The sequence below is a fragment of the Cebidichthys violaceus genome, unplaced genomic scaffold (genome assembly GCF_023349555.1).
Source record: "Cebidichthys violaceus isolate CVI_PGR_0920_01 unplaced genomic scaffold, fCebVio1.0.p SCAF_16, whole genome shotgun sequence".
NCBI classification, from domain to species: Eukaryota; Metazoa; Chordata; class Actinopteri; order Perciformes; family Stichaeidae; genus Cebidichthys; species Cebidichthys violaceus.
This window is the reverse complement of record NW_027176329.1, coordinates 83,232-97,068: the sequence shown is the minus strand read 5'-3', so window position 1 is coordinate 97,068 and position 13,837 is coordinate 83,232. Positions and strand designations below refer to the sequence as shown.

Here is a 13,837-nt window from a genome sequence, read left to right as displayed (position 1 = left end):
TGTGGTCCCTGAGACTGTTCACTCTCAAATCAGTCTCTGAATGCTTCGCTCAACTGGAGACTGAAGACAATCTCCCTGCTTTAGTTACTGAAACTGGGTAGAAACAATCAAGTAAAAGAAACCTGTATAGCAGAGCCAATCCAACGTCTTTACGCTGGCTGCTCATATTGGGGCTGTGACATGCAAAAGTGGTGTGCTTGTAAACACAGAACGGTGATGTTGCTGCTCCGCTAACGTGCTAATGGACACACACAGACACACACACACACACACAGACAGTTCACTTACTGTTGCTGCTGTTAAAATTTTTAAAAGTACAAAATAAAAAACACAATAGCATAGGTTAGGCAACAAAACCACTTAGTTAGGTTTAGGAAAGTCATCTCGGTTGAGCTTAGAATAACTAAGGTTAAATGTTAAGTGAAAGGTAAACAATGTCTCCTCACAGTACCGGAGCGTTGTGCTCTTAGTAATGACAGTGTTGGTGCCAAGGAGCGAAACAAAGTGTCTGTATTTGATGCCCTTGAAATGAGAATGGGCTGAATACTTCCTTCTGAAATGTAGTGGAGTAGAAGTATCAAGTCATGTGGATCAAATGTTATCGGTTGACAATTTGGTTTGCTTACAACCAGTAAGTTCCATTTCTCTCAGAAACTATTTGATTGTAACAATGAAGATTTGTTCACCATTTTATTGATCGGATCATTAGTTCAGTCTGCAGATGAGGTTTTTCACGTCTCGATCAACAGGATTCCAAGATGTCAGTCAGAGCCCTGTGTTTAAACGGGATGAAACAAGTGAATGTGTTTGGCCATGATTGTCTAAAACATGCTAACCTATAAGTCATGATAATGTAATTATGAACATGCTGCATGCCCCGTTACGCACCGTCGCTTTACAAAAACAGAACCCACTGAGTGGATGAAAGACGGACTGAGCTGCTGGCAGACTCTCCTCCCTGTTTCCTGCAGCTGTAGCTGCAGCAGCCTCTGGGACAGATATCTGCTCAGTCTCCTTCCATGTACCTGGATCAGAAACGTGTTGGCTCAAGAGAAGGTGGTTTCCAGAACCATGCTCTTCAGTGTGTTTACTGCTGGGAGTTTAGCATCATCGTCTGCAATGGTGGTCACATGCAGCGTTGTCCTGATGGAATGGATCCACTGTCACCTCTTCAAATGAACTGCTAGGTGGAGCTTTTTTTTTGCTGCATTAACTGATAATGTACGGCACTGGTAAGCAAATAAAGGGATCTGGGCAAAAATAAAAAGAAAGCAGAATTTTGAACCTTCACAGTTTATATCCAAACGTTTACATGATTTATCATAAAGCTTTTGAAGATGACAGTGACGCGCATCCTGACAAACATGACCGTGTAACCTCTAAACCTGTTGTAATGTGAAGAGAGAGAGACTATCGGAGCAGTAGATGGTGCTGAAATTAACTCTAATAAATCCACTCCTTTTTAACAAAGTACCTCTTGAATTAACCAGAACAGAGGTGGATTGGTCAAACAAACGTGCAAATCTGCAAGCGCAATACAAGGCTGATATGAAACGTATCCATGATATGTATTTTTGGTCATCATTCATCGTATTCTGTGGCTTGCCAAAATGTACAATGTCAACATTTTTCTGGCGACAGGGTTGGAATTTACACCACATCTGTAAAATCTTGGGCCCACAATAAACAATGCTGAAAAGCTGGCTCACGGTAGAACTATAAACTACAGCCCCTGATGTACAGCAATGCCAACATATTTCATCACACTGGTCATAAATGTTGCATAATATGTGTTATTTTGAAAGACATCAAGACTGTGTCATCAGCTCTTCTCAATGCAAATAAGAGAAACGAGGGGACAGTGTGGTTGACTTCCTCATGAGAAGGGAAGTAGAGGCGTCATATTTCTTTGCACCCCCTTAGCCATGCAGTAAGACACAAATTATTTTCCCCTAGAAAAATCTGCAGGCGTATACAGCAAACCATTAAAAACCCATAATCCATGAATCACAGCAGCAATAAAAGTTGTCTACCCTTTTGCAGCCATTTTCCTGACCCACTCTACCTCCTTCCCTTGGGCATTCGGCACATAGTTAGCAATCCCTGCTGTGGTTCCCCGTCCGACTGCTAACTCAATTCTCCATCCCGAGGCTTTCCACGTCTCAGACAGGAAGTGCCTTTGAAGGTGCCCTTAGCTCTCTAGGGAGAAATGTATTATGAGGCATATCTATAAAGACCGAGAGGATGGACGAGGGGAAGTCTTCCTGTGGTTCATTCCAGCAAGAGGCGATGGCTGTTTGTGGGATATGAGATCATTTGAGATAATGTATTTATACTACACAATCTCTCAAATATCTTCCTGCCTGTGCTTTGTGAGTAATGCTATCACATTATATATATATATATATATATATATATATATATATATATATATATATATATATATATATATATATATATATATATATATACAGTATATATTATGGGCTCTATTATTATAGATATAATGTAATAAGTTATTACATAAAAAATGGTTGAATAATAGAGCAACTTCCTTCTCTGCTCAGGGAGACGTTACTCCACTTTATCTCGAGACAATAGTTGTTTGCTGCTATACTAGTACTCAAATAAAAGGCTCTTTTTATTGAGTATGGGAACCCTTATATCATTACATTAAATACATGTTGCAAGAGACATGTTTACTGTTAGCCCAATGTTTATTTTGTAATGTACAACAAAATTGTACAACCAGAAACAACACAAACATCGGTAAATCCAAGAACACACTCAAACATAATAACAACTCAAAATCAAGGTCAGTGAATATCGTACAACTAAAGGGACATACAAACGAAAATCAAGTAAGATACTCAATAAACTAAATAAAGAATAGGATTATAATAAAATAGTTTCCCCATGTATCCCCACAATCCCTGTCCTCCATCGGGCATCTCAACCAAAGTCTCTGCTTCACACAGAAAGCAAGGCCACTGGTTCATACAACAACATGTTAGAACCCAGAAGACACTCAAGCAACCAGGAACACAATGTTACCCAACCAGACTGAACATTCAAAGTCAGCGAATGTTCTGCAGCAGTCTAGAACACTGGATATCTTGTAGTCCTGAGTTTTATCACACATCCAAAAGACTTCATTGGTTTGGAACTGATTGATGAAATTGTCCCACAAAGCCAGTTTCTGTAAATGAAGGACTCTGCTTGTGTCGTGTGTTACAAGGGTTCCTATGAATCAAGAAGACAAGAAGAGTAGTCTGTTGTAAAAAGTATTACACGATGTGTTATATTCATTGAAATGTGTAACATTTTTCCATGCATTTACAACATTTAATATAGTAATTTATAACATTATGCACAAAACTGTTATGATGACAAACTTCCTGGATGACATCTCTCAGAAATTTTACATTTAACTCTGTGACACCTGCAGACCCTGATTTATCATGCCTGGTTGCGTAGTCAGTGCTGGACATATTTTAGAGTAGTATTTGAAAAATGTGTATTCTTGCATTTGGACAGAATATGAATAACTCTCGGATATCTATTTTTGAGGAATTGCTGCTCTGTCCTTTACTTAAACAGCTCTGTACCTGACTATCAAGTTGGCTTATTCAAGGTCCTCTTGACTTCTTAGTATTTGTATTTTCTCAATCGTTGGTTTTCTTACCGCTGTCCCAAGCCAGGTTGAAATGTCCCAGGATAGATTTAATGCACTTACTCAGGTACACCAGATGACCTGCAGCCAAAAGAAAAAGGAAACACAAATCAACTTTGCCAATGAGAAGTAAAGGATTAGTCGTTGATGGATAATGATTTCTGAGGACTATACGTCCCACCTAAGGATTACTTGTAACATGTATTGCCCAGCTGATAGGGGTGTCTAGGCTCCAGTTCACAGGTGCATGGCAGAACAGGGATTAACTGTGAAGGAAATGTACAGCAGCTTGTCTGATTAGAAACTGGGCTCCCGAGTGTCAGTGATCCGTATCGGCCCAAATCCAGGGTATAGGATCACGATGGGTCTGCTGAGGACACAGGGACAGAGACTGCAGTGGGAGAAGGTTTGGTCCTTGATGTACCAAGTAGACGCCATTAGCATGGGTCCAGCATTCCTCAGCTATGTTGTGTGGTCAGAAGAACATACTCAAGTCATTGATGCACATCAATACAAATCACAACTGATGTGGTTAGTAAAACAAAGAGAAATAGACATATTCTACAATAATTAATGACATGAAACTGATGAATGTCCGGAGGGCCGTTGCCTCCATGAAGCCTATTAATTCCTGATAATGTACACCTCGAAGGGCATTATCCCGCTTATACCATAGTCACGTGCCAAAGAAATATAAGTTAAGACCATTTATTCATATTTTCATGCATTTTGCAACCAAAATTAAAGTTCTTCATAAGCCGTTCACTCCGTTTCCCTGGTAACCCATACCTGCTACAATCATTACCATCCCATAAGGTTCTCGTGCAACTAAAACATTGTTTACTGCTCCAGTAAATAGGACAAACCGTTGATACAACTTGGCAATGGGAGATATTTCTTGTCAGCTGTGAGCCAGAAAGCTAATGTCATGTGAGCAAGATTACAGTATATTACTTAATGATTACTTAATGATACATACAGGGCCACACTGTCGTTGTGTGGTCCTGTGAGATTAATCATTCCATTTATTTCCTAACTATATTCTCAAGGTCATTACAGAGAGGATTGTTCATATATCATTCAGAACCTGATTTAGAACATTTCAATTCCTAAAAACATGGCAAAAATAGATTCAGTCGAGATCTGAGTGAATCAGTCCTCGACTGGTGAGAAGCGCTGCACGCTCGTACGTCCTTCTCTAGTCTGAGGTATGTCCATCTGTCTCTCACAAATCACCTGGTACGAATAAACCCAACCTGCATCAGCGGGTGATTGTTCTCTTTTAAATGAAAATATTACCAGATCTGGAACAAACGTTGCTCAAATGTCAGCAATTGCTTGATTTGAGTTGAATTGTTAAAGATTTGAATAATAAAACAACACAAACGACAAGAAATGGCACAAAAGAAATAATCTAAACCTTATTGTAACACTTTTTTCCAGCTTATTTTTCAAATCATCAGTTTTGTAAATCAAACTATATCTGCACAGTAGTCATAAATGCTCCAGGATGAGGCCATGATCAAAGGCCGAATGTAATTGATATTATTTTTAGATGACTGGAGGTCGTCAGCGACCATATATACACATCTATGTGTGTAGCATGCATGTGAATTTAAATATGAATTTGTACACGGACATCAGCCTCTTTGGGGATTTGAACAGACGATGGTCGTGGTAAAGCAGTGGTGATGTAATCCCTGTGCTCTCAGTGGAGTCCAGCTGTGCCAGAATAATACTTCAGCAGGCAGTTGGACAACTGAAGCCGGAGGGTCAGAGGTGAAGCTGTCAGCTTTTTAATGTGTTATGAATTGTGTGGAGCATCTAGTGGGGCTACAAGGATTTAGCACGTCTTCTTAAAGCCCTGCGGGATTACCTCTTTACAGGATTAGATTTCACTGGCTACCACATCAGAGGGGAGAGGACAGGAAGTTCACAGCAGCTCCCTGTAGAGTGCTTCGGGGAGGCTTCCTATACAGCAGATGTGTCAGTAAACACTCCTCACGCACGAAGCCAAAATACACCAAACAAAATAAAAGCACAAAATGTTAAGAAAAACAAAAAATACGCAAATACCAAATGAAAGATTGTTGAGATGGAATATCATTTGCATGCACTTTAAACATACAAAGCAAAGGCAGGCATAGATAAATGCCTTTTTTTGTTGAAATAGTTTTTCACTGCCAGCTGGAGTACAAGGGGCTTTCCCAGTGGGCTACTGTACAATTTGGGCTGACGCAAAAGAAAAAAATGACCCGAGTGCTGTACTGATGGGCCTGGTCCAGTGAGCAGAGCAGCCCAGCGTGGTTCTGGGTGGCTGTCATCTCCCACACCTCTGTCTCCCTGTTTGCCTCTCCCAGCCAATCAGGTTAGGGTCCCGGCTCGATTTCATTTCTGTGGAATTATCCTTTAACGTCATGACCCAGCATAAATATCAAACCTAGACGCTCAGAGACAATAAATTAAGATACTCATAAACAGAAGCATCAGAATGCTTTAAGATTACCAATCAATGCATTTAGAGTGGCAGGTGGCAGCTGCCATGTCGCTGCAGAGGACAGATTCAGTGAGTGAAAACACCAGTCGGGGTTCTGCAGCTGAAGCACAAGGCAGGCGACAACAAGGTTTGGTCAGCAGGATGATTGACTTCAGTAACGCTAAAGACTATGGCTCACAGTCATTGTTATTCTTTCCAGTTTTAGTGCAATAATTTGGACTAACAGTACAAGTACTGATTACAGTGCATTACTTAATGACACATACATGTAGGTACATAGGAACACTGTGTGAAGTAGGGCTGTCACGATATCAGATTTACATGTTTTGCATGTGACCTCAGATGAGATGGAAGCAAGATGGCTCACACCTTAGCTACTTCAATCATACGCTACGGAAATAAATTGTGTTAAATTCTTTTGCTTCTGCCTGATCGGGCAAGTGAGTTGCTAGATTTACTGGTCCAATGTGGCATTTTATTTGCCCCGGGCAAGCAGATAGTCCTTATTGTTGGAAAAGAGTAATGTAAGGAACACACTGTAGGTCTATGTCTTCCTGTGTTTGGGGAACAACATGTATTTGTGGGGGACTTGAGATGCCTGAGGTGGGACAGGTTTATATGGACTGACCCTGTTGTTACACAGAGTGCTGTTCACTGTTGTTATGGAGAACAGTAACAACAAGATGTCCTGTTGTATCCCAGTGTAACTGTCATGAACAGGACAGGACAACAACACTACAGTCACTGAATAACTAGTGAGGGTCTTTGCATAAATTCAAAATTAAAATGTGTTACGACGTGCTTCAGGTCGTTCCAGTGCACAAGACAAAAGGTTAGCTCCTCCTTATGAAGACGTGTCATTGGTAAAACCAATTCAACATTATACATCAGACTGGCATGTATGCAAAACGTCAAGGACACAGAAAACCGAAGATCCTTCAGATTTCATTGCAATTTGATGTGTTTGGGTTGACATTTTGACAAGTTGGTATGCAAACAAATGCCGTTTTTATACAAATGTCTAATCAATATTTTGCGACCTTGCCAAAACCTGAGCGTCCACCACACCTTAATGAATTGAGCTTTTCGCTTTCATGACCCTTGAGCTTTGCCCTCGTCCAAAACAGTGGCCAGATGTTGCTTATCCAGACATCGAAGCTCTAACTATTTGATAGAATCACGTTAGACGTTGTCTGTAAGTGTAAGTGAAACAACCAACCTTTTAATAGTCAACTGTTTAATCAATTAGCTGATATGTAGTTGGAGATGATGCCATACTGTATGACTGTAGGCTACTGCAGCCCCCCAAGCTAATGATAGATATCCATCAGTAGAAGCTAACTGTCACTAGGGTTAGGGTTAGGGTTAACCTTAACCCTCAAACGTCAGTGTAAAAGCCTCGGTTAACCTGCAACACAACAGCTTTTCTGCATTTTTCCCCCAAAAGGGAGCGCAGCCTTGGCGATGACGCAATGATCTAGTCTATAGCTTGGAGCCATTAAGCCCCTCTATCTATTTTAGGACACGGCAGAGGAATAGATCGGAGATCAGGGTGTGTGGATTTATTCTTGGTGTAACCAACGACACAGCAACTCTTCGTTATAGTGTTTTTCATTTACACCGGTTTGTGTAAAGTAGAAGTTTGGAGACATTTTTTAACTCCCTCTGTTAACACTGTTGCCTACTGCACAGGGTATTTCCCCCTAAACGGGCGTGGGGACAACAGCCTACTGTGGATGACGCACTGAATACAAAGACTGATAATATAAATCTACTGTATCTGACAATATAAGTGAACAAAATCTATCTAGAAAAATGCAGGATTCCAATTACCACATGTTCAATCAACCACAGAAAACAGGAAACGGTCGGTTCTCTCCAACAGCAGATATTTCAAAAGGTACAAAAAGAGAAAACGGACGAAAATACAAAACAGTTTATGAATTCAAAGCCAATTTAATCAGAGCATTACTTTTGACTCCCACCAAAACACAATGGATATGCCAAGAATGCTTTAGTCTCCCATCATAATGAAAGACTGAGCACAGACTGTAAAAGAATGTCCAGTTCCTCCTGCGTCATGCTGGGACCCTGCACAGCCACACAGGCTGCTCACCATGCAGAAGACAACACGTCTCTGGGGGAATGCTTTGCCTTTAGATCTGCTAACATGGGCTGCGGTCGAAAGATGCCCTACCTCTTCCTATGACCACATTTCCATGACCTCATTGGAAAGCGGCATTAAATCAAGGTGTGACGGGTAATTCATAAAGATAACTGTGGTGCTAAGAGCATCCAACTGCACTTACACTAGGCTATGCACATGTTGCCAGTTATTGACATGAGTCTGTTTCCGCTTGAAATGTTGCTGCAGCAAGGAATTGTGGGACATCATTATCTCCTTTTCTTTTGTCCAGGGACAGTTCAGTGTACCCTATGCTAAAGGACATAAGAAAGGAAGCATTGAAGCACCTTTCCCTAGCATTTAGAGAATTAGACCAGCTCTTGTGGCTGCCAATTAGATACTGTGTTTCAATCAGAAGAGACAAGTAAATGATAATTGTTTATTATAAACAGATGATGTGTGATGTTAAAGTCTTGACAGAAAGTAATTGGACTCTACAGGGAGGTTTGTAATCGAGGGGCTTCTTTCCTGAGCAGCAGCAAGGTACCCCCGAGCGAGGAGATGCCCCACCGATGTATGGACACATAAAAACATGACGCTCCTCTGGATTCTTGGTGCTCATTCTTCACTTCACTTCACAATTTAGACATATCTTTAAAATACCTTCACCCGAAAGAACTCAACAATAGATAGACTGCTCACGTTGAAGCCACATATTCATAACATGTTTTGTGTTTAAGTCTAGGAAGAGTAAATGTAATTGTTGTTGTCTAGTTAAGGGTATACTATGTAATCCAGTGTTGCAGAATGACAATAAATAATCCTTGAATGTTTTTTCTCACTATTACGTATCATTACGTTGGTACGTAATGACGCACTTGGTTACGTCGACTTGTTAGCTCACCAGTCAAGATAGCACAAGGTCGTCGTAGCAGCAGTTCGCCGCAAACATGATGTCTCTTGCTGCCCGGTCTGGGGCATTTTCCCCTTACATGCAAGCTACAGCGGTTGCTGTCGCTGGTCCCCTGAAAGCTCTGGTACCTGGGGTTGTTGTGAAGGGAGAGAAGATTTTGTTGGACCCGAAAAAACAGTTCCTCTGCCGCGAATCGCTCAACGGTCAAAGTCCAAAGACAGGGCCTGCTGTTACTGTTAGCATTAATGGTAAGTCTGTCATTGGCTCACTTTCCTAGCGTTAGCTAACTTAGCTGAGTCAACTTTCTGTTGTTTAAACGTGTGTATTGAACGTTTACGTCTAACGTCATGTGCTATGTGTGTGTTGAAATGTGATATCAAGTCACATTCGTCCCTGTTAAATATCACGGGATATCGAGTTGGCCATAACTAGTTAGCTTGGCTAACGTTAGCTGCAGGCTCCTCCGGGTTGTTAGCTAGCATCTTGTTAGCCTAACTTAGGGCGCCCTTCACTTGGTGTCAACATACAGTGTGTATAACGTTGCTCTTATTCCGTGTTTGTGGGACTGACAGCAACGTTGTGGGTCGGAACATGAACCATGGAGTTTGGATAGTCTTCCGTCTATCAAGTATCGTTAACCGTAACGTTAGCCGTTTCAAACACACATTAGCCGGGGTTCCGGTTCCATGTCCCCATGTCACCCCTGTGACTTTTATTGAGATCGCTAACGATCACTTGACTTTCAAGTGTTTCAAGTGCAGTGGTAAACCGTGGGTCGTATTTTCAGAAGTCCGGTATCTTAGAAATACTGCACTAATGGCTGTAACCAGATCAGATGTTACTGTGGTCCAACGTTAATTATCCCAGCATTCAATGCGGTATTTGGGTGCCCTTCCATGTGTCCTGCATAGGGTTATTTCCTCTGACCCGTCAACACACGTGTTCTACTCCTATTGTGTAGTGTGTGGTTCACACACTGTTATGATGCGTTTTAACTGACGCATTATTTACACCTCATGGATCCTAAGTTGAGTCAGTCCAAATCTAGATCCTGCTGATGAATTTTATGAAACGCCCGGTAACATCAGCTGGTGACATGTCTCTTTGGTCTAATGAATCGGGTTGGTCTTTTTGGCTCTCGTACTGTACTTTGTGTTTGGAGTAAGTCTTGGGGACAGGCAGCAGCCTCGGGGGGGATGACAGGCTTGTGAAGTCAACTACCACAACTCTGAGCTCCTTAATGATCACTCTCTCCTAATCAGCAACAATCAGGCAACATTTCTGGCAGCAAACTTTTCTCATCCACTCTGCCCAGAGTGTCAATTAAACACTGTATCTCACTGCATGAGAATTGAAGATTTCCACTAGCCAGCCACTGTCAGGCTTTTATGTGAAACAACAGTTTACTCATCGTGTGTAAAAGTGGGTCTAAATAAAGATGTAGTTTTATTTGGGGGAGTGTTTCACGTCTTAGTGGTACAGGGACAAATATTGTGCGGATGAGATAAATTGGTGGCTACTGGCTCTGACTGTAGTTCATACAAACATCAAATCAACAACATATCAAGTCAATTATCATACAATCATTTGACCACGTCCTCTACATTATTAATGGAGCGGTGTGTGTAGGGCTGCAGCTGATCATTATTTGTGCTGCTGCTCCGTCATGTTTCAGTATCCACTGGAGAGATCTCAGTTGCTGACACATTGAGATATATATATATATATATTCATATTCATATATATATATTCATATTCATATTCATATTCTAGTCTGTTGTACATGTTTGTTTGTTCTGTGTCTGTCCACGGTGGGCTGGTTGCTGGAGTCTGAGCTGAAGGACTTGACCTGTGTGATTTTTGTGCGGAATCCGACCCGGTGGCACCGATGATGAGCATTAAGAAGATCTACATAGAAATGGCTAATTTTCTCACTGATGCTCATTTTTATGAAGGTCGTATAGCGTCATCCGTGTTGAATTGAAGTCGTTTCATAACCAGTGAAAAGTTGTTCACAGTAACTTTAAATAGATATCAATATCATAAGAGAAAACAATGCGATATCTTTTTCATTACAAAAGCCAAATAAGGTGGCAGCTGGCTGGATGTAGATCCCCTTAAGGTTTCCTACTTGCTGATGGCTATATTGTATATCATTTCCAGGAAGTATTACAATATTTAAAGTGTTTCTTCTGTTTAAAAAGTACAAATGTTGGAATAAAGCATTGATTACTCACCCAACCTTTAAGTGTGTACGTCTCCGGTCTGGTCTCGAGCGCACAGCTGATATGTACGTCGTGTTTACACGACTCGCCAACTTTCTCTGTCATCACAAAGTTTAAATATCGGTCTGATGTTAGCACAGCTGCTTTCATTAACCTGGAAGTACACTGATCAGTCAGTCAGTGCAAATGAAACGCATCATTTAAAAAACATTTTAAGTCAATTGCCAATGAATGCCGACATTTATAGACTTTGACACGTGAAGGTTTCAGAAGTGTGAGCTGCTCCAGCACACTGCCCGACTAAACCGGCAGCACTTTGTTAGTGTTCACTCTAATTGATCTATGCAGTCTAACTGATGACCCGTTTGTTCTCGTCTGCAGGCTGTGCTGGAGTCCGATTTGCCCACACAGATGTCAGGGTACCAGACTTCTCTGACTACAGGCGTCCAGATGTGCTCGACCCCAGCAAGTCCTCCCAGGAGAGCAGCGAGTCCAGAAGAACCTTCTCGTACCTGGTCACCGGTGCCACAACCGTGGTGGGCATCTACGCTGCCAAGACGATGGTCACTCAGTTTGTTTCTTCCATGAGCGCCTCGGCTGACGTCCTGGCCCTGTCCAAGATCGAAATCAAGCTGTCCGACATCCCTGAAGGCAAGAACATGACCTTCAAGTGGAGAGGCAAACCGCTGTTTGTCCGTCATCGCACGGAGAAGGAGATCGCCACAGAAGTCGGCGTGAACCTGGCAGAGCTGCGCGACCCTCAGCACGACAACGACAGGGTCCTCAACCCCCGCTGGGTCATTGTCCTCGGGGTGTGCACACATCTGGGCTGTGTGCCCATCGCCAACGCCGGTGACTTCGGAGGTTACTACTGCCCCTGCCACGGCTCTCACTACGACGCCTCGGGCCGCATCAGGAAAGGCCCCGCCCCCCTCAACCTTGAGGTTCCCTTCTACGAGTTTGCAGACGACGATATTGTGATTGTTGGATAAATCGCAATCCTCAGACTGAGCTCTCATTGTACAACAGCTTTCACTTTGTCAGCAGCATCTGTGTGATAGACATCTTTTCAATATAGTGATGCATTGGAGGAAACGTTGAGGTGTAATAAGGCTGTGGTCATGTCTTGTTGGTTCTGCCAACTGGTGCATGTGGAGATGTTTTTCATGCTGCAGTGTCTTTCACTCAGTGAACATGACAGATGTGTTTAGTCCTCTGACTGCTTTACGTATAGAGTTAAATAGGTGAACCCTCAGAGGATGCCATCGTCTTCTTTTCCCGCCCCTGAAGGTCATGAAATGAAAACACCTGCTAATCTTAAATTATAGTTCATCTAATTTGCAAAGAACAAATGTTGTGTTCAGGTCTGGTTAATAAAGATTTCTATTTTATTTGACAACCTGCATTCAGTGTTGAGCCTTTCTTTGCTTACATTTTTCATTATTCAAAATGGTGAAATACTAGTTAATGGCCCACTGACTGCCTGTTAACAAACCACATCACATGTCTTATATATCTTTTATTTATTTATTTATTTATATATATATATATATATATTAAAGTCATGTTGTGAGGACGTGAGGTGCTTAGTTTTTAGGAATTAATCACAGAGATCACTGATGACCGTACCTGCGTGAGTCCAGACCTTCTCAGCCGTCCAAAATGTTCAAACTAATCAAACAAACTGGACTTTGGGATCAAGTACTTGGATCTGGGCCCGGGTCGCTGATATGAAAGCACCCTAAGTACATTTACTCAAGTATTGTACTTAAGTGCAATTCGGAGGTACTTGTACTTTTTTGAGCATTTCCACTTAATGCCACTTTATACTTAACTAAATGTCCGAGGCCAATTTTGTACATTAAATGTATTTGATAGCTTTAGTTACTTTGCAGATTCAGATTATTAGTACGACGTGTAAATCAAGTATCAATATGTAGAAGTTAAACTATCCAAAAGTATATACAGTCACTTAAATGACATTTACCAGCTACAACATAAAACTCCCTTTTTCTGAAAAGGGCAATTGTGCATAATGAGTACTTTTACTTCTTGTTCTTAAAGTATAAGTTGGTGCTAGTACTTTATTTCTTTTACTTTCCTAAGATTGTGAATGACAAACTTTTACTTGTAACGTGGTTTTGATACTTTCACTTTAAGTGGTAATACTTTAGGTGCATAGTTTCATTGTTTGTGTACAATATAGAATGTCGGGGGACGTTCGCGTGTTGAATTTTTTGCGCCCCCCCAAATGCATGTAGACGGCGGGAAGGCGCGCTCAAAAGCGAGAGGTGTGCAAAGCGTTCCAAAGCGCCTAATGTTTAGGGCTGTGGGATAAAGTGGTTCAACTTTAGGAACACTGCAGTGCGCCCTGCATGTCATGTGATGAGCAATAACCTATTAC

The 13,837-nt window shown here is 41.6% G+C and overlaps 1 protein-coding gene across 1 annotated transcript; it reads left to right on the top strand.

The window, feature by feature from the left end:
- Window positions 1-9,187: 9,187 nt before the first annotated feature.
- Window positions 9,188-12,838, top strand: uqcrfs1 (ubiquinol-cytochrome c reductase, Rieske iron-sulfur polypeptide 1). The gene is made up of 2 exons (XM_068710673.1): window positions 9,188-9,456; window positions 11,815-12,838. The coding sequence occupies exons 1-2, from the start codon at window positions 9,246-9,248 to the stop codon at window positions 12,423-12,425; spliced, it is 822 nt and encodes a 273-aa protein (XP_068566774.1). The 5' UTR covers window positions 9,188-9,245; the 3' UTR covers window positions 12,426-12,838.
- The last annotated feature ends 999 nt before the right edge of the window (window positions 12,839-13,837 follow it).

What these genes read in the sequence shown, in the direction of transcription:
- uqcrfs1 (XM_068710673.1), top strand. Translation starts at nt 9,246, where the DNA reads ATGATGTCTCTTGCTGCCCGGTCTGGGGCATTTTCCCCTTACATGCAA. An exon ending in TGTTACTGTTAGCATTAATG is followed by an intron (nt 9,457 to 11,814) that starts GTAAGTCTGTCA and finishes TCTCGTCTGCAG; the next exon opens with GCTGTGCTGGAGTCCGATTT.